This window comes from Trachemys scripta, chromosome 4, assembly GCF_013100865.1.
Source record: "Trachemys scripta elegans isolate TJP31775 chromosome 4, CAS_Tse_1.0, whole genome shotgun sequence".
In the NCBI taxonomy this organism is placed as follows: domain Eukaryota; kingdom Metazoa; phylum Chordata; order Testudines; family Emydidae; genus Trachemys; species Trachemys scripta.
The window spans coordinates 4,809,968-4,833,616 of NC_048301.1; the positions used below are offsets into that span (position 1 = coordinate 4,809,968).

A 23,649-nucleotide genomic window follows, 5' to 3' on the forward strand; every position below is an offset into this window, starting at 1 on the left:
CATGGGATTCTTCCATCCTCAGTGCAGGACTCTGCACTTGTCCTTATTGAACCTCATCAGATTTCTTTTGGCCCAATCCTCTGATTTGTCTAGGTCACTCTGGACCTTATCCCTACCCTCCAGCATATCTACCACTTCCCTTCCCCTCTCCCCACCAGCTTAGTGTCATCTGCCAACTTGCTGGGGGTGCAATTCATCCCATCAGCCAGATCATTAATGAAGATGTTGAACAAAACGAGCCCCAGGACCAACCCCTGGGGCACTCCGCTTGATACCAGCTGCCAACTAGACATTGAGCCTTTGATCACTACCCATTGAGTCCGACAATTTAGCCAGCTTTCTATCCACTTTATAGTCCATTCATCCATAGAAGGCAATCAGGTTGGTCAGGCATGACTTGCCCTTGGTGAATCCATGTTGACTGTTCCTGATCACTTTCCTCTCCTCCATCGCCTCACAGCAACTGACCCCTACACCCATCCCATCCAAATCTGAGTGCATGGCACTGAGACCTGGGTCACGGTGCCACTCAGGTTTGGCCTGGCCAAAAACTAGTTGGGCCATGGCCCCAGGTGCCCTCCTTGGTCTGTGTCCTATGGATTGTTTTGTGACTGAGCAGCTGTAACAGGTAACCAGGCTTAAGAATTTCCAGCTCCAACAATCACAAACCAAGGAAGTGAATGTTGTGGCTCCCAGGACTAAAATGAAGGCATAAGTGAGCAAATCCTCAGAATGACTACCGGAGCAAGGTAATATCCATCATGCCCATAGACATACATCAAGGGAGGGGGCCGTGTCTATGATTAGCTGCTCGAGGGTTTGAAAACTAAGACTGAATATATGTCTTTTACAGAGGCTAAGACATTCCAGATTTAGGGCCTCCCAATCTTTAAATGTCTCTATCGTGAAGGAACCGAATGAATCTTAATTTACATGTGATTTGGGAGAACTGCCTAGCATTGCCTCAAACCAAGCTGAAATAGAGACGATAAATAAGATGGAAGACTTGGAGGCTGAATTAACATTGACATCCCTAGCTGACTGTCTTTTCTGAAAGATGACATTATTTGGGAGAACTCTACTCTGTGAGTCTGATTAGATCAAAAGCCATTTGGAAACTGATCTGCAGGGAAGGAGCATAGACTTTGCACAGAAGTTATTTTGAGGGGTGTGTAGTTTTAAGAACTATGGTGACTGTGTGTGGTCAATGCATCTGTATGATCTGGAACTACAGTGTGGCAGGGTTCACAGGGACTGGTCAGGTGCTTCTGGAGACTTAACCCAAGACTTTAATGGGCTCTGGTTGCGTATCAGTGGGGCGAGATGCAGGTTGTACATCAGAACTTATTCAGTGTGTGTCAGCTTGATTCATTTTTCTTGCAACTTTACATTTTCCTGTTGATATTGTCTTCCAGTTAAAATCACTGCAGAAAATTAAAAAGGAATATTTGTTTGGGAGCTACAGGATAGATATTGTCAGAATGTCTGCTATATATACACACTGTGAAGAAGATAATTCTTACAAAGCTAATTCCCTTAAAGAGGGAGGGATGGTGGGTTTTTTGCCTTCAGAATCATGGAGTTTTCCTTGTAAAATGTGACAAAAACAGAAGGCCTCTTTTTTTTTATTGCACCTGCAAATTATTTAAAATATTTCAGAAATATACGATGCATGTCTTGTTCTATTGCAGTCCGCTAAGTGACATGTGCTGTTCTCTCGAATTTGTTGAGAACACCAAAGATAATTCATAGAAAACATGTTTAATTGGATCATCAAATAAACAAAGGGCTCCTTGACAGATGAAAGTGTCTGGTATCGTTTGCTTGTAAGTCTGATCATATCATAAATACCATCACAAAACAATTTAGTGAAGAAACTACATTATAATGCTAACTAGGACTCCAGGAAGAAAAGCAAACTTCTCCAGCTTCAGAGTAAGCTATCATCCTAGATGAGAACAGGCCCCATTCCTTTCTTAAATGCATATCTCTAACTCATGCTGGAAACAATAGGAGCAGAACCGGAGCAAATATATCTTACTGGGCACCACAAACAAGGAGAAAAAAAGAAGCAATGATCATAAGTGAAAGGTAAATAAACTCACTCATCTCATGGGAAAACACCCGGAGGATAAAAATTGCTTTTTAAATACCAAATCTCATTACTGAACTGGCTATGAAGGGCCTCTATCAAGTTAGGAATTACTTATCCAGTGTGAAGGATCAGTATATATTTTCAAGGGTCTGGTCTACCTGGAAATTACAATCTCTCTAGAAAAGTACAGCACACCTCCTCTTCCTAGACACAACAAACTGCCAAAAGAGTGGGTGTCAAATTCCCCTCCATCTGGACTTTTATGGTTATTGATTTGAAAGGCTTCTCTATGTAAGAAGCATTGTCAGAAATCTTATTTCCCTTATGTTTCCTCAGTGAAGGACCTACCCCAGCCTCTGCACACGTTCACACAAGGCTTTCACCTTTTTCGGTAGAACCTGGAAGATACAGAAGTGTCACGGGCTCAGGAAGAGACTGAGCCCACAACAATACAGCTAAGTGGACGACAGCAACCGCCTTGCAGAGTAGTCGGGCTGGGCGCGAAGGAGATGTGCAGTGGACCCCGGGGGGAGGAATCCACACTCTCCCACCAACATGTTGGAGCCGCTTTGTAGTGGCTATGATATACTGGCTCTATGGGTGAAGTCGTGGTTGCACTAAAGTCAATGCACAACAACCATTGGGGCTAGAATAATAATCAGTGGGGCTGGGATTTTACTCTGGGAATCCTAGCATGGCACACGTGGTGGGGCAGGAGGGGCACAGGAAGGAGGCTGCACACAGCAGCAGTCTCCATGTCCAGCTGCAGCATGGAGAGCCCGGCTCCCGCTACGTGTGCTCTGTGCCGTGCAGGAGGTGCACAAGACCCTGCACAGACATCTGACGTCCTGCTCTCCTACCCTCTTGCAAAGCATCACTACCGGCACCAGTTGGGCTGCCAAAGAGCATGTCCTCTCTGAACATGGAACTCAGACGCCTCTGCTGGGAGTAATGCAGCCAAGTGGGTTCTCAACTGGAATGGAATTGCCCCCATAAACAAGGCGCATCTTATTACTATGAACACGGGGGCTGTTATAATAAATCTGGTGTCCCGTCTGTTAGCTCCACCAGATGATAGTGACTAATAACGGGCACAACTGGGATCTAACTTCATCCCCACTGCTGCAAGCCGGAGAGTGGCGGATGAGAGCAGGGCAGGCAGAAGGCCTTGCTAAACTTGGAATTAGCAGCAGCACACAAAATGTCTGCACGAAAATATAGCTGCACGGAGGGAGTACAGAGCCACTTTCTTTAAATGATAGATATTGCAACCCAAAATGCTATGTTAAAAGGACATTAAGGTTGCAAAGTCAAGCATTCAAAAGACAGGAAACACCAGAATTAAGGGGCTCTGTGGAAAAAAATGGCATGACAAAAATGGCATGAAGTTAACGACTACATCATAATGAAAACACAAAACGGAGCCAAGGTAAGGTTTCACAGGCCACCTTCATCCTGCCATTCCTAACTTCTTAGTGCTTGACTCTGCAACCTTAATGGTTCTTGGATAGAATTTTTGGATGTCATATATATTTATGTTGAAGAAAAAAGTCCTCAAAGTACCATCAGCCAAAAAAACAGACCGCACGCTCCCTCAGCAGCACTGTGCTTCTTGCACTGTGTAAGAAGTCAGAGAGCTTGACTTGCAACCCATCCTGTTAACAAAGGCGAAGATCTAGCACTCATGACCTTCAAGCTAATTAAGACATCTAATTAATTTAATTCCATTTTCTCTTAACGGTTTGGAGTTTTTGTTTGCTTGCCTTTGTTTTGTATTTGTGATGTCCAACATACACGTGTGTGACGGAAGGAGGTGTAGTAGGAGTAGGCTTGAAAAGGTTACATTTTTATTGGTAAATATCGATAAACGTCAATGTCACTGTACACACACAAACCAACACAAAGATCGGAATGTAGGAACGGCCAGACTGGGTCAGACCAATGGTTCATCGCGCCCAGTAACCTGTCTTCCAACAGTTGCCAGTGACAGGTGCTCCAGTCCCATCATCTGCCAGTTAGAGGTTTAGGGACACCTGGAGCATAGGGTTACACCCCTGATCACCTTGGCTAATAGCCATTGATGGACCGATCCTCTACGAATTTATTTAATTCTTTTTGGAACCCATTTATCCTTCTGGCCTGTACAACGTCCCCTGGCAACAAGTTCAACAGGCTGACTATGCATTGTGTGAAGAAATACGTCCTTTTGTTTGTTTTAAACCTGCTGCCTATTAATTGAATTGGCTGACCCCTGATTCTTGTGTTTCGTGAAGGGGTAAACAACACTTCCTTATTCACTTTCTCCATAGCATCTGTGATTTCAGAGACCTCTGTCCTATATCACTTTAGTCTTTTTCCCCCAAAGATGAACAATCCCAGTCTTTTTAATCTCCCCTCATAAGGAATCTGTTCCATACCCCTGTCATGGGGTCACTCACCACACTGGTGCCTCCTGCTGGGCGTTTCGGGAATTAGCTCAGTCCCAGCAGGTGCGCCCTCGGGTGGTGGTGACTCTCCCGTCCTCGCCTCCACCTGCAGACCCGGTACGGCTACTTTCTCTCGGTGTCTGCTTCGGGGCACAGCCCTCCAGCCATATCACCATCCCGTTCCCCCCCTTCCAGGGGACTCCTCCAGCAAGAGTGCAGCCGGGCCACTCCTTCAGCGGCTGGGGGACAGGCACAGGTTTGCCTACTTCTCCGGGCCCGGCCCAGGGACCCTGCAAACAGCAGCTTCCTGCTGCCCCTTCCTTCCAGCTCACGGTCGCTGTTCTCTGGGTCACTTCCCCGCAGCCTCAGTTCCTTCCGCTCCTGCCTCTGGCTCCAGCTCCTTTGCCCCCTTCCCAGGGCCTCAAGTAAGTACTGTAAGTACTGGCAGCCCGCCAGGAGCCCTCTCTAGCTCCCCCAGTCCCTGCTAGCACCTGCCTTCCCCAGGTCCGGGTCTCTCTATAACCCTCTAGGAAGCCAGTCTTCTCCCTAGGGCTCCCTGCAGCAGACTCTTCGCTCTGGTCTGCAGCTTCCTTTTATATGGGCCTGCTGGGCCTTGATTGGCTGGTCCAGCCACCGCCCTAATTGTCTGCAGCTGCCACCCTAGTTAGCTGTTTCCCCTGCAGCCCCTCCTTTGGCTGCCTGCCGCTCAGCCTCCCTAGGCTGGTTTTAACCCTCCCAGGCCCAGTGCGGGGCAGGCGCCCCGTCACAACCCGTAATTATTTTTGTTGCCCTTCTCTGTACTTCTCCCAATTCTAGTATATCTCTTTTCAGACAGGGCGACCAGAACTGCACGCAGTATTCAAGATGTGGGCGTACTATGGGTTTATCTAGTGGCAAGATGATATTTGCTGTCTGATTATCTATCCCTTTCCTAATGGTTCCTAATGTTCTGTTAGCTTTTTTGACTGCTGTTGCACACTGAGTGGTAACTGCTAATTTAGGCCCCATTATTTTGTATGTATAGTTGTGATTATGTTTTCTAATGTGCATTGCTTCGCATTTACCACTGGATTTCATGTGCCATTTTCTTGCCCAGTCTCCTAGGCTTATGAGATTCCTTTGTAACTCTTCGCAGTCTGCTTTGGACTTACCTATCTTGAGTAATTTTGTATTGTCTGCAAACTTTGCCACCTCACTGTTTACCCCTTTTGTCCAGTTTATTTATGAATATCTTTGGAATTTCCCCCCCTACAAGGATGTTAAATTTAATTCTATTATGGTCACTATTACTGAACAGTTCAACTATATTCACCTCATGGACAAGATCCTGTGCATCACTTTGGACTAAATCAAGAATTATCTTTTCCACGTGGGTTCAAAGACTAGCTGCTCCAAGAAGCTATCATGAATGTCGCGTAGAAAATATTTCTGTTGATAATACTCAAAATTTACAGATTGGCAAATTAAGAAAAATGCCACTTGAGAATTTATTAGCCTTTGATTGAAGGCTCTTTACTTTGTATATTTTGGCATGTGATATTGACAATGTGTGTTTTAAGGGCTGGAAAGCTTTAACTTTTTGAATCTCATTGTGTACTGTCATTAAATAATTATTGTCTGACCGCCCACTGTGATAATTTAAATTGATCAAAACTGAAAAACATGGTTAAAACCCATAACTTTGCAGAACGATGAAAATGGAAATAGAAAATTGCAGTGATCATGAAAATATTGTCTGATCTTGTGGGGAATTAAATACCAGCACTCAGTCAGTTTGTGTGTTCAGGACTCAGGTAACACTCAATAATCTGTGGCAGCCTTCAAACGAGTCATAAGATTCCCTGAGAAATAGCAAACCTGTCATTCATCCCAAAAGAGATGATGTACATCTAGCAGCTGAAATGTAGGCAGGCTTGACTGATGTGCGAATGCATTTGCCTGCTTCTTTCCCAGGATTTCACCTACAGTTTATCTCCTCACGGAAGCACTTCATGCAGGGTCTCCTTGCACAAAGAATATCGGAAGGTGGAACACATTCCCAGCTAGCCAGAGAAATGAGTGATGTCTCTCATTTCAGAAGGAAGTTGGAGCAGTGTGGGGAGAAGGGAGTACATGGTCACGAGCTTGCCCTGGAAGGAAGTGTATGCAGTAACGTACAAGCAGGCCTGCATGTTCAGAACTGACTAGTGAGTTCACTCATCTTGGCTTTTAGGTGCCCAACTGGAGACATCGTTAAAGGACCTGCTTTTCCGACAGTGCTGAGCCACCCCTCTAGGCAAATCAGGCCCCTTCAAAGGTGTCTCAAATTTAACTACCAACAATTAAGGTGCACACAGTTTAAGCCTAGACTATTTTCCCGTGGCTGTGAGGACGGCTTTTCCCAAACCAGAGAGACTTCACCCTGCCGGGACTCTCCTCGGGCTACATCTTTACTGCAGAGCACTCATATGGAACATTCCTCCAATTCTCCCTCAAGCCCACTAGCAGGGGCTACAGAATGGCTCTGTATCCGCATTCACCCCTCCCTTGGTCTCAGTGACACTTCTCTCCTCACTTTGCTGGGGAGTCAGAGAGATAGCTCTCCCGCACCCCCAGCTCGCACTGTCCCTCTGTAATAACCAGGATGCTAGCGGCCTACAAAAATGTAGCTGTCAGCTAGGAATGACAAGGGCCTGTTGGGACTGAATAATCCCTGTCTTAGTCAGTCCAGAAGCGAGAGGGCGCACAACCCCCAGCCCTAGGAGACTCAGTCCCTCTAACCTCACCACAACGGAGCTTTGTGTGGGGGCGCATAGGGAGCTGCTCGGAAGGAGGAGGGTCCTACAGCCGCAGGCCTGCACAAACACCTCCAGTTCCTGCCAGGGGCAGCAACTGCAGAGGGGCCAGAGAGCTCGTTCAGACCAGCTGCCCCCTGTAGCTCCATGGGGACCTGCCCATATTACCCCGAAGAGCAGCTCAGTGGCCCCTTCCACACCATCTGCCCAACCTTAGGACTAGAGCTCCCCCATGCTGGAGGGAGAGGCCACCATTCTCTTTACATCAGCGTCAAACAGGGTCAAGATTTGGCCTCCTGCCTCCCTTTGGTTTCCCACCCTCCCATACTGCGCCGTTTCTCCAATTTCCTGTGGAATATCTCAGCTCATATGAACATGAAGAAATGGCCAGCTGCTGTAGCACTCAAAAGTGCAGTGTGCCAACACAAACCAAACCCAGACCACACAACTGTTAACATATAGGAGGTTTCTGGAGATAAAAATGTACCATTTTTGCACAGATTGGTGCATATAAATGCATGACACGCTTCATTTATCAATTCTATAAGTCGGGTTCTGAAACAATGCAGGAGATCTCCAAAGAAGGCTGGCTTAGCTCAAACCCCACATTCTGACTCTGCAGCCCTGTACATTATATAGGGAGGCAACAATTTTCAGCACTCTGTTTCTGTTTCTTCATTCGTTCTCATTGCAAGAGCCATGTTCAAAAAAAGTGCTTTTGTTGTCTTTTCTGCAGCTGATTGGAATAAACCCGTCGGCTTTATAAACATCTTCAATGTGATAGGTTGTTAAAATCATTATCAATCATTTAGGATTTTTGGAATCATTTAAATGCAAGTATTAGAGGGGTAGAGGTGTTAGTCTGAATCTGTAAAAAGCAACAGAGGGTCCTGTGGCACCTTTAAGACTAACAGACATATTGGAGCATAAGCTTTCGTGGGTGAATGCAAGTGCTTCTGATGAAGTGGGCATTCACCCACGAAAGCTTATGCTCCAATACTTCTGTTAGTCTTAAAGGTGCCATAGAACCCTCTGTTGCTTTTTATTTAAATGCATATGCTCCAGGTTGTATTTTACGTGCTGTTCTAGGGAACATTTTCAACAACAGACACAATACATCTTATGAGGTTCTCCCAATGACCACTGGATAAGAAAATATTCAAAATTATCCTGCTCTCATTAATACATTTCCACTTTGCTAATGTTCGCGTATTCGTCACCTCTACAGGTCACCAGACACACGCTGCTTTTGACCCGGGTAAATGTCAGAATACTACTATTATTTTGTTTTACTGATCAAGCCATCAGGTTTGCCAGTGTTTCTACACATTTTTTCAACGATTTTTTCCTCCCTTGTTATGTTCACATAAATTACATACAGATCATCGTTGTTTATGTACCATGCTAAAATTGTGCGCAGCAGCCTCTCTCCAAGGAACTTTTCCCTATTTTTTTTTTTTTTAACTCTCTGCACTGGCTAGAATTCTGACAAACACCAGGATTAAAACCCAGTGCCCTGGAAACACCACGTGTAGCCTGAACCTCAAGGAGAGCAAGTCCGCCCATCTCAGTTGTCTGAATAATGACGGAAGGCTAAACAGAGCCTTCAGGCTCAGCCCTGAGTAAATGGGGGTGTCTGATTGCCACATCAGAGCAGCCCTGGGAAGGAATTTTGACGATGAAAGCTGCATTTCCTTTCTTGCTGAACTCTGTCTCTAGAGTAGGAAAGCAAGTTACTGCAGCCCTTGGTTGGTGTGTGTGTTTAGCTGCAGCCCTGGCCCAGCCGCTCTGACCCCAGCAGCCTGTCAGCAACTCTCCAGTCACACTCTGGCTTCCACCAGCCTGGGTTACTACTTGCAGGGTGACCCCAACACACTCCCAGTCCCAAATTTCCCCCCAAACATGGGTTCTGCACCGTCCCGCCCTCTTCTGGGCAGTTCAGATATCAGAGGTTTGCTGCCCCTGTAAGGGGTCAATATGCAACAGTTTGCTACCTTAACTGGCATTACCCAAACCATTCAGTTGAAACACAACACTGATTAGTTTTGATTAAAAAATAAACCAAGTTTAACTACAGAGAGAGAGACAGATTTTCAATGAGTACAAATATATGGTATTAAAGTCAGAAATGGTTACAAGAGACAAAGATACAACACTTTCTAGTACCAAACTTAACAAGCTAGACTAGGTTCAAGGGAAAATCCTTGCCACATGGTCCCAGCAACAGGGCTGACCAAATTCTCAGGCGAGGATCCCTCCCAAAATCAAAGGGCTGGTTTCTTGGTCTTCTTAGGTGAGAGAGAAAGAGAAAGTGTGTGCACTCAAGCAAGCTTGGGTTGTTTTTGCCCCTCACTTTCATCATCCAGTCTCCATTTTCCCGAGGGTTACCCCTAGATAAAGCTCATTCCAGCTGCAAGGACGGAGACCTGGAGTCTTGTGGTTCCATATTGTTGTTTGCTAAAATGCAGATCAAGCTGTTCCTGTCCCTCTTCGTTGCCGAAGAATGGCCACTTGACTGGTGATTGCCAATCAACTTTGATGACACCTGTCTAGAGGTTCCCGCTTGTTGTTGTCTTTGAGAATCCAGTTTACCTCCTCCCCAGACTTGTCTGCTAAACACATTGTACTCATAATTTCAGCTTATGTTCATAACTCTTAATACGCATTTCACACAGGCATGACACATGACCACTGATGATCAGTGTATTGTTAGTGTTTCACTCAGATCTCACAAAGCATGCTTTGCACTAAGATTCTTACAATAATGTATAGAGTGTGAATACAGGGGTGCCTTCGGTCACAGTGCTCCACTCTGTTAGTAAGGCAAAGCATTCAGCAGAGGGTAGTGCAATAGTTAGAAAACTCCTGGAGGCATTGATTCTCCTGCAGAAGCAGACGCACTGCGCCACACTTTTGACAAGATGCAGTATGTTCTGCCCCTGCTACCCAGAGCGATAAGGATGGCAGGTGCAGAAGGCAACTGGTTACATGCCTGTCTCCTCCCAGCAGTCTAGGACTGACAGAGGGGGTAGTCTCGCACCATCCTTCGCTCAGAGAAACTCCAGGCTGCCATGACTGACCTGACCCCAGCATCTAGGGATCACAAAGGAGGCAGAAAGTCCTTGTTGTGCCTCCTCTTAACCCTCCTGCTATGTGCTGAATGTTTTTCTTCCATTGCATAAGATCTGGCCCCAAATGCCTTGTCCTTCAAATGTTGCTCTTTAATCTTTGGCAAGGATTTATATATACGTATATAATTTCTGTTCTTTACGTAGCACTGGGCAATATGGTCCTGCCCTTTGCTTCCCAGTACAGCCCTGCCATCACAGCAGTAGGTTGAGCTGCTTAGTAAGTGTATAATCCCTCTGCTAGTGCCACAATAGCACTAAAATCCTGTAGGCCCCATGTAACGTGGGGTTTAGAGAGAGAGAGAGACACACACACAGACAGACAGAGACTGACAGTACATCTGTGGGTTTTAAAAATCTCTGTCAAGATCAGAGGACCGTCTCCTTGTCTTTACTATAGACTTTGTTCAAAAAAAGCACAAGCATCCCAGGATGCCTTTCACCCAGGCTGTAAAGACCAAGCCTAACATGAGTTCAATTACGGAAGCTGCCTATATTGCTCGCTGGTTTCCCTTCTCACCTCTATATCTCCACCCAGTCTGCACATTAGACAGACAGCAGGTATTTTCTGGCTTGACTTTAATTTATAAGCAGAGGGACCAAAGTAACGGATTTACCTGCTAGTTAAAGGGTATAGTATGGACAGACTCACTGTGTCACTATGGTCCGCCACTTTGATCGATTATATTCATAGAATCATAGAATATCAGGGTTGGAAGGGACCTCAGGAGGTCATCTAGTCCAACCCCCTGCTCAAAGCAGGACTAATTCCCAACTAAATCCTCCCAGCCAGGGCTTTGTCAAGTCCATATTGCTGCAGTCCAAGGGCAATTGAACATATATAGCTAAAATTCCCCAGCTGGTTATTTCATTAGACACATGTTTAAACAATTACTAAGGAGATGTGCTAACAATCTTGCACCGGCAAAGAGATTGACTAGAGCCCAATAGATCTTTCCTATCTCCAGCGCTACCAGCATAGAATCAAAGTAAAGTGGACTTGATTCTGAGCTCAGTCACACGGATGTAAATCCAGAGCAACTATTTTGAATTCTACTGATTCACTCCAGATTTACATGAATGAAACAGATCATCATCAGGCCCAGTATTTCTTGCTAATGAACTGCGCTCTATTTCAAACACTGTTCAAGTACATAAAAGGTTGTTTTAAAGAGGAGGGTGATCAGTTGTTCTCCTTATCCAGTGAGGACTGGCCAAGTGGTAATGGGCTTAAACTGCAGCAAGGGAGATTTAGTTTAGACATTAGAAAAAAACATCTCCGTCTCTGGAGATATTTCAGAGTAGATTAGATAAATGTCTATTAGGGATGGTCTAGGCAGTATTTGGTCCTGCCATGCGGGCAGGGGACTGGACTTGATGACCTCTCGAGGTCCCTTCCAGTCCTAGAATCTATGAATCTATGAATCCCAATTCTCAGGGTGGTTAAGCACTGGAATACATTGCCTAGGGAGGGTGTGGAATCTCCGTCTCTGGAGATATTTAAGAGTAGGTTAGATAAATGTCTATCAGGGATGGTCTAGACAGTATTTGGTCCTGCCATGCGGGCAGGGGACTGGACTCGATGACCTCTCGAGGTCCCTTCCAGTCCTATAATCTATGAATCTATGAATCCCAATTCTCAGGGTGGTTAAGCACTGGAATACATTGCCTAGGGAGGGTGTGGAATCTCTGTCATTGGAGGTTTTGAGGGACAGGTTAGACAAATAACTGTAAAGGATGTTCTGTGCAGGGGAATGGACTAGATGACCTCTCGAGGTCCCTTCCAGTCCTACATTTCTATGATACATACCTAAAACCTCAGAATATAGTGAAAGGAAATGTAGTGCATCACACTCCTGTCAATTGTTGTGCAAATCACATTACCTTGAGGAATATCTGATGTTTTAAAAGGCTTTACAAGTATGTGGGGCCAGTACATTTGAAAACCAGTTTAAGCTATCAGCAATATTTTATGTAGCACCAAAGTAAAATTACAGCATATACAATGCAGGCACAAGAGGAAGGAATAACTTCTCATGAAAAACGATTCTGTCCTTTCCAGTATCATCACTTGATAAGGACACGATGTAAACATTTGATTATATTGTACCTGATGGCATTTTTTATTTGTTGAGTGTCCTGTTCCAGTGGAAAACGTGGAGCATTTAAATCGCTCTTGGACGCCATTCTTTTGTGCCAACAGAGCTGCTTTTCTTTCCCCCCCCAAAAACTTGTATTAAGTTAAGTTTGCATATGGGGCTGCAGAGAGACAAAGGAAATGGCCAAAGGTGTGAAGAGATGCAGCCCAGGGGTATTTCACTGCATCAACGTCTCCCATTTCCTACTTGGTGTCCTTCAACTCAGGCAGGATCGGGAAGACAATCTTTCACAACATATTTCAGTGCATGGCTACACTTGCAGATGTAGAGCGCTGTGAGTTAAACCCGCCTTTGGAGAGCACAGTAGGGAAAGCGCTGCAGTCTGTTCACACTGACAGCTGCGAGCGCACTGGCGTGGCCACATTTGCGGCACTTGCAGCAGCATTGGGAGCGGTGCATTATGGGCAGCTATCCCCGTATGCCAGTGGCTGCGATGTGCTTTTCAAATAGAGCGGGGGGTGGAGTGTGACAGGGAGTGTGTTGTGTGTATGTGGGGGGAGAGAAAGTGGGGTTTTGCGGGGCTGAGAGCATGTCAGCATGCTGTCTTGTAAGTTCAGACAGCAGCAGACCTCCCGCCTCCTCGCCCCTCGCCCCTCTCTCTCTCTCTCACAGTATTCCACAGTGATGGTTGCTTTGTCCCTGAGTAGATAAGCAGCCGGCTGTCAGAAATGGAGCTTTGAAAGGGCATATCCGCATTCCTGCAGCGATTCAAAAACAATGACAAGAGTGGCCACTTGACTTAAAGGGATGATGGGACGTTTCTGGAGGCCGATCAGAGCGCAGTAATGCAACACCCCGTTCACACTGGCGCCGCAGCGCTCCAGCGGGGGCGCAGCAAACGTTATTCCACCCGCCGAGGTGGATTACCAGGAGCAGTCTCGCTGCGGAGTCAGAGTGCTCTTCGTGCCTTGCCAGTGTGGACGGGGAGTGAGCTAGGAAACCCAGGACACCTTGATTGTGCACTAACTCGCAGGTGTAGCCAAGCCCTTAAGTGTAATGCCTCCTGCTTGGAGACTCCTACCCACTTGCCTCTGGGCAAGGATGCTGTTTTCCAGGCAACGGTTCCCAGGTTGCATAAGGAGATCCATGTTCACTGGAACCTCATGTAGGCTGTGCGGGACGGCAAGACCAGATTTAAAAATGCACAGAGCCTCAGAGTGCAGGCTGTGGTTCCCCCAGGAAATGTTATAAGTAGACCCCCCTTAAACTAATGGGAGTAATGCACCTAACGACACACGTTGGACAGGGAAAATACTGAAGGTGAGCAGCCCTGCCTAAGTTACTGTATTTAAACTCCCAAGGGACTGAGTTAACTGAAAATACACAAATGCAATGCAAATGGAGTAATGCGGATACATACAGCCCCCCTTCCCCCCCCCCCACCCGAATTCCTTGCCTGTGCATCAGGGCTCCCTTCTAATCTATGCACTGTAAGATAGATAATAGTGCTGAGTACTTACAGGCCAAATCCTCACTGTGAAGTGCCCAATTTTTGGCCATTTCTTGGATGGTGGGGCCCATTGCAGTGGATAAAAGAGTTCAATGATTGTGCAAGAAACTGCAACAGGGTAGAGACTCCTTAGAAGCCACTGAGTCCCCTGTGAACCTGCAAAGCTGAGGGGCCCGATACCATTCATTGGCATCCCTTGCTGTCAGTGTTAACGAGATCCATCAGAGTTACTTTGATCCTTGCTAGGGTGGGACATGGGGACAGGATGAGGTAGTCACCATGTCCTGGAAAAGGTCTCTCCTCTCTTGTTTAGGGTCCTGTCTCCAGCTTAGAGTTCTCCTTGATAACTCCAACTGGAGTCTGTGGATGACTTATTTACATAGGACAGAGACCCCATGCCCCGTGGAGCCCCAGTGGGCACACCTCTAACTTTACGGCTGCCTCCTTTTACTGTCCCTCCCCTTGGGTGGGGGAGGGGAAATCCTTGTGTTGTGATTTTTTCCCACAAGGATTCTGGTGAGCATTCCCAGCCAATCATGAGAAGCTAAGGCAACTGGAACCAAAGGGTATGGGTCCAAGAGAAGGCTTGGGGGGCAGTCATTATCCCAGTTTTACTGTTGAAATGGGGCTGTACTGATATGAGTCCCCAAGGCTCTGCAGGGAAAGACAGGCATGGCCCTCACACCCTGTGGGATGAGGTAGCTTGGTGGGTTACACAAGCAATTGATGCATTTAAGAGAAAATGTCAAAAGAGTCCACAACAGACCCCAAACCTACAGCTCTCCAGTGTGAACTGAGCATCCTTGTGGCCTTTAATGTATTTATCTTCACACACCCGAGGGAGGAACGGAAGTGCTACTATCCCCATTTTACAGATGGGGAACTGAGGCAGAGAGACACTAATTGACGTGCCCAAGGTCACTCAGGAATTTTTGGCGGAGCAGGGAAGTGAACCCAGGACTCTGGCTAATGACTTAACCACTGGATCATCCTCCCAGGTGAGTATGGAAGGAGTGTAGATTTTCCTGTATTTGAGTATAGAGTGGTCTCTCGAGAAGGTGGTTGGGATATTGACTGGGGGCTTTTGAAACCGCACTAGAAAGCATGCTGACCAATTCCGCACTAGCAGGAAGGTGGACTAGATAATCTAACTGGTCTTTTCCATCTCTTACTGCCATGATTCCTTTGCACTACACGGCACATCTCCTACCAGAATGTCATGATGCTGAAGAGGCTTACAAGGCCCGAATGATGACTTAGTGCCCACAGTATAAACCTGTATCACAACGACAGTCCCTGGCCTAGGAAACTCACAATCTAGGAGCTCGACAATACACACTATGGGAATAAACACACATACATGGGGTGGGCAGGTGGCAAGGGAACAGTAAGGATGGGTGCGTTTGCATACAATAGTAGTCATGGGGGGTTCAGTATTCACAGTGGCCACATGAAAAACGCCTATTCCTTTACACATCTGATGCAGTTGACCCAAAAACCACTGTCAAGGGGAATTTTGATCGGGTCTGATCTAAGGAATTGGACTAGAACGTTTAGTTATATGGAATCGGTTGTATCCCAGGATGGGACGTAATTAAGTTTCATTCAGCTTGGCCAGAGAGGTGATTTGGTCCCACACACAGTTTGTTTTTATGCTCTAAAGAACTGGATTGTATGCAACTAGATACATTACACTTCCTCACACCTGTCTCCTCACACACCCACACATTGCAGAAAAAGCAAAATTAATGAGTTATTACATAATTCACAGAGTTTCACCAAAATATCACTTTCTATTTAGAACACAGACTCATCCAAGAATAGATCGTACAGAATTAGTGATTTAAAAGCACTGAAGTTTCATTATCTCAGATAAATTTAATACTATTACCATTATAAAAAGAACACTGTAGTTAATGTTAACATACACACACACTTTTCTTCTCCAATACCTAGAAGATCATTATGAAATCCATGCTTTCCCCATTTCTATTCAAATTCTCGCTTGCAAATATCAGAATAAAATGAATTGGAATCTAAACAAAAACATAAAAAAAAATCCTCACCCACAGACTTTTGATATACTCCTGGCCTCTCATAACCATGTTCTTCTTGTTTCTCCCAGAACTTTCAAAACACATCAGCTGGTGCATAAGTTATAGTGGTCTATTGTTTTTAAATCTCTAATATAAACCAGAGCTTTCCCCTCTAACATTATAACAAGAGTATTAGTAATTTGTAGTTTGAGAGGCATGGGAGAGAGACTTTGTTACTTATCTCTTGGCTATCTGAGAGCTTGCGCCAACAACATCCATTGAAGTCAAGTGGAGTATTTCCCCTGAGTTTAATAGGGAACGGACTGGGGCCGGAGAGGGGTAGTTGCTGAGAAGTCTATAGAATTGTGGGAAGCAAGGCCCAGATTTCGCAGTCCATCCCTATTCAGCACAACATGTGCTTAGCTCCCATTGATGCTAACGCTGATCGTGTGCTTAAACATTTTTGCTGAACTGTGGCCCAAGTGGGTGAGCCGAAGCCCACTGGAATCAATGAGAACCTTTACATTGACTTCAGTGGGCTTTGGATCAGGCCCTTACATATGCAAGATGGGACACAAAACACGGATCAAACAACTGAGCACACTCAGCAGGGTTAGGGAGGCACTGTAAGACCAGTGGGTCTCAAAGCCGGGCCTGAAGAGTTGGCAGGGAGCAAACACTTCCAGGCTGCCAACCGTCAGCAGCTGTAACCCCTGTCAATGACCCGCTGAGGACAGAGATTGCAGGAAGTCCCACCTCAAAGGAGTCTGACAGGCAGCAGCCTCATAGCTCCTGCATGGCTCCCACCCTAGATAAACCCAAGGGGCATTCCAGGAAGTGCCCAGACAACAGCACAGATCTCCTGTAGCTGCCACGACAATAGAGGCTCTTGAACGACCTCAGCTTGATTCGGACCTCACCTCCTGGCCTGGACCCTGAAACCTGACTCGGACTCGGACACTTGGTGTGCACCTCCGGCTGGAAGCTGCCTACGAACTCCTCCATTACTTGCAACCTCAGGTTTGACTTTGCTCCTCTCTGCTGTTGGCAGCATGCTGACAGGCACAGACTGTCCAGAGTACTCTTCCAACATTCCCCAATAAACCTACCCTCCTCCAAGGACCCCACAAACAAGCCAGTGCCCAAATAAGGCTGAAAATCATGTTTCTGGTTTCTAAATGAATTAAACAAGGCTCTCCAAGGTTGTGTCATCACTGGGAATTCCAGGGCGGAGGACAAGGCACACGAATCCCAGATTTACCATTACCAAGGGGAATAGATTGGAGAAAGCGGGAATATGGACATCTTAGCAGCATCAAAAAGCCTAAAAACAGATTTTCATTAGGGATATTTCTAGTTAAGCAACCCCCGGGGTCCATGCTCCTCAGCCAGTGCCCTGCCCACCAGAACACAAACTTTGCGTTCACTTCCCCATCTAGGGATCTGGAGACCGCTTCCCGCCGAGGTCCCCACCACCTTACATTCAATCTCACACTCCCAAGTTTTCCTGAGCATGTCTGCAGCCGGACATGACTCCTCTTGTGCTCAGAAAAAAGTACACAGGAAGCTAATGTAGCTTTTCTTCCTCTAAAAGCTAACCTCTTCTGTGGCACTGAAGTCTTAACATATGAGGAGGAATTAGCCATTTGGGGTGTTTATTAAGGAGGGACTAGCCAGTCTCCTGTGGGGGTGATCTAAACCCATTGTGGCTTGCATAAGCATCTAGCCCATGGAGGGCCACTATTTCATTGGAGGAGCGGAGAGGAGAAAATGGAAACAGCAGGCAATACATTCAGCTACAGAGCCTTGGGGCAGAATCTTTAGCAACAAAAATCCACGTGGCTATTTGTCGTGAGCTTACATATATAAGGGATGTGCCAGTGCACCTCTGCATATCTGAGCTAAGTTTAAAAGATCAGTTCTGTTAATCACAAATGCTTTCTTCAGTAAGAGACCATCAAAAATAAAAATGCCATATTAAAATAACTGACTATATTATTAATTGGGAGGAGGGATAACTCAGTGGTTTGAGCATTGGCCTGCTAAACCCAGGGTTGTGAGTTCAATCCTTGAGGGGACACTTAGGGATCTGGGGCAAAATTGGTACTGCTAGTGAAGGCAGGGGGCTGGACCCAATGACAGGGTCCCTTCCAGTTCTATGAGGTAGGTATATATCCATATTTTTTTTAGAATAGCAGCATTACCTTGAGGCCCCAACTGAGATCAGCGACTCATTGGCCAAGCAGTGAACATACACATGGTTAGAGACAGCCCCTGACCTAAAGAGCTGCTTGGTTCATCTAAGTCAGGAATAACTGAGAGGTGCATAAGTCACTTTATTTAACAGCAAAAATAAGAACCAGCATTTTTAACTTGATTTGATTTTTAGACTTGAAAATCACCTAGGGAACATCTTATCTGTCACTTACACAGACATGACAATGAATTAGTGCCCCCACCTCAAGTCAGACATCTCATTTTCTGATCACAAAAGCACAGTGTTTGCAAAGTAATTTATTTCCCCATATTTTCTCCTAAATGTGACTGAATTTTATGGCAACACTGTTTATAATTCACAGATTGAGAATCTAAAACGTTCCCTGTGCAAAGTGTGTTAACGGTTCCACATAGACCAAGACCCATGAACTTTTTTCCTTATCTCACATAAAGTCCATAAGTGAAATCAGTATGGAGGCCAATATTTATAGAAACACACTCTTCTATATGAGATATTTGTTCCTACACTTAAAAAAAGAGTAATGTTAGACATCCACAGAATAACACAGGTTCATTAAAAATTGACAACAGCATCATCGTATACTTTTTAAATCAATGAGTAGCTTGTGTCATTTTTACTGATATGGTATCTGCATATTCTAATCATGAATTCTGAGAACCACAGAACCAGAACAGCAGGACACTGACGCATGGAATAATCAGCAGACTCCTAGTCCTATGCGTTTACCAGGAAACAATCAAGTCATTTCCCCACCCCAAAATGCATCAGAAGGAAATAAGAATTTACTTACACTGCACAATGAGCTGCACCAATGCTTCTCTGGGTTTCACATTAAATCCATTGTACTGACTGGTCTGACATCTGTACGTTCCTGTCATCTCCCTAGACACATTCACTATCCTCAGTATTCCATCATAGCTCTCCATCTGCATGGATCCATCTGGCATTGCAATCTCCTTATCAGCTCTGGACCAAAGAATTATAGGTTTGGGCTTTCCGGTCACCTGGCATTGTAGTTCTATAATGTCTCCTTCCCGGGTGACTAAAGGTGATTTTTCTTGTGGAACAGTCAGATTGGGCGGAACTTCAATGGGAAAGAGGGGGAGGGGGGAGAGAAGGATCCCTGGTTAGTATTTACAGGAAAAGCAGTTGCAAAAATGAAGAAAATATACAGTGCTGCTACTAATATTTTCATGAGATGAGCCTCTGGTCACACGGTTTTCCGTTGAAGTATGTTTGACCTTGCAAACTTTATAATAGAACTGACTACAGACCATGCATATAACAGTCAAGGACTAAAGACAACATTCATGCTGGATTCAGAAATCAATACAAACTTCTCAAATTGAAGGAGAAAAAAATGCTGTCACGACATGACCAGCAAAGGCTTTTCTTAATGCACATTTTAAACCTACGAACAAACAAAGGCACATTTGAACAGTTTTTTCCAACAAGTGTCATGTAATCCCTTGAGTAGGAGCACGGCAAAACAATGATAAGAGGTGGTCAATGAAATCAGTGCTAGTGTACAAAACACACGATAACATTTCCACTTTTTCCTACACAGCTTGTTCCTGTGTTTGTAACAGTCTACCGGGGAAGATGCGAGATCAGAAGTAAGTGCAGCTTGTAACCATATACTCATGTCACCAGTCCAGTGTTTGTACTAGGAGCCTATTAGCATTCAGCAGAGCATCCCGCAGTTAGCCTCTGTACTTTACGTAGCTACTTTTGATAAGTACAGAGCACTAAGAGCGTCAAAGGCTTGAAGAGAACATTTTTGCCATGTTCAATTATCGTCGCAATCTCATCATGCCTCTATTCGTTTTGTAACCCAGCCTTTTCTTCTCTCTTAGCCACGGGCTTAAGGCAGATCAAACTACAATTCCTGGAGTTGTGTGTGATTTCTAGACATGAACTGCCACATTGGGCCCCACACGGTGTTGTGTTTACTTGCATGGCTAACACCTACAGGTGACAGCTAGCTCTGTAGTGGGTCCATTTAAATACAAACAAAGCGCAGTATATGGAGGGAAAACCATGTGATTGGATGCAGAGCCATGCAATAAATACATTTGTCGTGTATCATTTGCCTGCCCACCCTCAGGAGACTATCCACGCCCTGGGGCTTGTTCTAACGCTTCCAATCTCTCAGCACCTTCGAACACCCTCCATTTCCTTTTAATCAGCCTGCCAGAGAAATGTTGCTTCTTTCCCCCCCAAAACTTGGACTTTTCCAAAAAAAATTACCCTGCCCCCAGGCAGGCTGGGCAAGATTCAGTCTTGCACCAAATCTTCTGTCCATAAAAATGTGTCGCATTCAAACTTGCCTCAGTGAAGGGGGCTGGACTAGACAGCCTATTGAGGTCCCTTCCAGTCTTACATTTCTATGATTCGTTGATTCCACCTCACAGCCCCGCAGGGCCAGAAGTGGGACCTTTGTACCGGTGAGAAGGGGAGACAGAGCCCCATTTCTAGGCCTGCAAGATCCTTCGGTATCAGACTTTAAAACAGGAACATTTTCAGGCACAGCAAAGCTCTTTTAGACTATTTCACAGGGTTTAGTAGCTCCCTCTGAACCCTGCCCAGTGAGACATGACATAACTGAGGCACACTGGTTTTACAGAAGGATATAAAAAATGAACCTGTTCTGAAAAGGCAAATCTTTCTAAAACACTGCTAGAATATATTCTTGTGTAACATGTGAGGCACACACCTACAACACAGGTGATGGTATTGGGCACAATGGCTTGATCGGGCATCATTTGGCAAATCCTGCATACCTCACTCAGAGCCTCGCCAGCCATGAGTACTGCAGTCATCCCAAACTCACGGTGATAAAACCACAACACCCCCCTGCCCACATTGTGTTCTTTCACTCACAGGCACACAGTGAGAGTGTGTGTATGCGTATACATGCCTACATAGTAAACACACAGAACAACAAACTAGCAGGAGCAGGCTGAGCTGACGTGAAACGAAGGTTTCTCACTCATAAAGAACCGACATGGGAGTACAATGGCTTGAGAAAAATATAGCTGGCACCTTTCCTTTCATACCAAATGTCACATATTTACATGGGAGAAAATAGCATGCAACTCATGACACAGCTGTTCCCAGTCCCGATACCTGTTATAGCAATAGGGACGGGGGGAGAGGGGTGTGGAGGACAAAGTGTCATTCCCCCATGGAATCACCATGGCCCAGATGCTTCCCCCAAAAAGAGGAGGAAGAAAATACAAATGGAATTTCTGACTCAGCAGAAACAAGACAGCACTCAAAGAATAAATCTTGATCAGATACAATATTTATCAGCACACTCAGACCACATCTCACTCTCCCCCTGCCCACAGACACTACTGCAGTAATAACAGCAGCAATAAACCATTTGTCAGTAGAAGTCAGGCAAGTTAACAAAAGCAGTCCAACCCCAACAAAAACATCTCTGCCCAGAATCTCATAGACTCACAGAAATGCAGGGCTGGAAGGGAACTCAAGAGAGGTCAGGTTGTCTAGCCAGAAACTGAAGCAGAACCAAGTAAACCTAGACTATCCCTGACAGGTGTTTGTCCAGCCTGTTCTTAAAAACCTTCAATGATGGGGATTCCTCAACCCCCTGGGATCTAACCTAAATCTCCCTTGCTGCAGATTAAGCCAATTATTTTTGTCCTACCCTCAGTAGATATAGAGAACAGCTGATGACAGTCTCCTGTATAAATTATATATTTGTGATCCTTTTCTGTAGTACTACGGCCTAGCCAGTTACACCTCATTCTGCATGTGATTTTTCCTTCCTAAGTGTAGTACTTTGCAATTGTCTTTATTGAATTTCATCTTGTTGGTTTCAGACCAATTCTCCAGTGTGCCAAGGTCATTTTAAATGCTAATCCTGTCCTCCAAGTTTTAGAGAATCCTCCCAGGTTGGTGTCATGTGCAAATTTGATAAGCATCATCTCAACTCTATTATCTCATTCATTAGTGAAAATAGTACATAGTACTGGATCCAAGACAGACTCCTGTGGAACCCAGTAGGTATGTCCACCCAGTATGACATTGAACCACTGATAACTAGTCTTACCCTTCCTAGTTTGTGGTCTGTTTGGGGAGTATTCCAAAGGTGGCTGAAGTATTTAATTTAAAGAGGCCAGAACAAAATGGAAGAAAACAAAAGACATGAACATTTAGTTGGGCAATGATAGCCAAGAAGGATATGCAAAAGCATAAGAAAATTTACCCAAGAGAGCTTAGATTTTAAGTTCAATAGGGCTGGGACCATTTTTCATGATGGTTTTGTACAGCACCCAGCATCATGACATGCTGATCCCTGATTAGGGTCTCTAGATGATACCACAATTGTCATTCATAGGAGCAAAGATGGATACAGGAGACGAGTTGCACAGGGTACTGATGGCGAGGACAAGAAGCTTGTGTTCAATGCAGCTATCAAGAGGACGCCAATGGAAAGATTTGGAGAGGGCATGAATGGAGTCAGAACAGTGTGCAAATTACTTGACCTCTGTCTCAAGTATCTAGTATGCGCACATCACCCATAGCATCCAGGGACGTGAGTTTCAAAACACTACTTGATTTACAGCAGCATTTTGCATGGACAGTTGGAGGACAGAGAAGGCGAGAGACAAGGAGACTTCAGAGAAGGAGGTTGTAGAGCTCAAGGTAAGATATTACCTGCGCAGGTAGAGGTGGGGAGGGAGAATAAAGGATAACATTCTGAAATGTTGTCAAAATAAATTCTCAGGAATTAGTGACAGCCCAGATACGGATGTGGGAGAGGATTATTACTTACACATCTCCACAGGTGTGCACGGTGCTTTGCAGACCTATAGGAAGATAGCCTAATAGGGAGTGGATAGCCTAATTAGGAGAGAGAGAGATAAGTATTCACAAGTATTTGGCGCATGTAAACACCAAGAAGGGACTAGGCTGTGTAGAGTGGGCCAGTGGCAATTGAACGAGTAAGGATGGATCAAGTCAGACAAAGGAATGTTTGGGCTGTGCTTCAAGAAATAATCCCAAACTGAGATTAGACTGAGTCAATCTGCTAAGAGAACTGACGGAAGCCCTTCGCTTGCACCATTTTAAACTATACTGCTCAAGGCACTAAAGAACATTGAAGGGAACTCCATTGCTGTGTCAGGGAGATAAGAGGCCCCCTTATTAGGGCTTTACTTTCTCCAATTTCTACAAAGGTCAAAGGTGATGTGCTGGGCTCCTAAAGTGTATCCCCTGCCACAGGTGGCTTTGCGACAGATTCATAGTTCATGGCAAAGACAAAAAAAGCTGCTTTGGGGAGAGGGTTAACAAGAGGCCTGGCTGAAACTGGC

General features: G+C 45.3%; 1 protein-coding gene across 2 annotated transcripts in view; it reads right to left on the reverse strand.

Moving 5' to 3' along the window:
• MDGA2 (MAM domain containing glycosylphosphatidylinositol anchor 2) overlaps window positions 1-23,649 on the reverse strand; it is a 619,444-nt gene that overhangs the window by 187,124 nt on the left and 408,671 nt on the right. For both annotated transcript variants that reach the window (XM_034770448.1, XM_034770447.1), the window contains exon 8: window positions 19,098-19,391. In XM_034770448.1, the coding sequence (XP_034626339.1) occupies window positions 19,098-19,391 (294 nt within the window). The remainder of the gene's footprint in view (window positions 1-19,097; window positions 19,392-23,649) is intronic.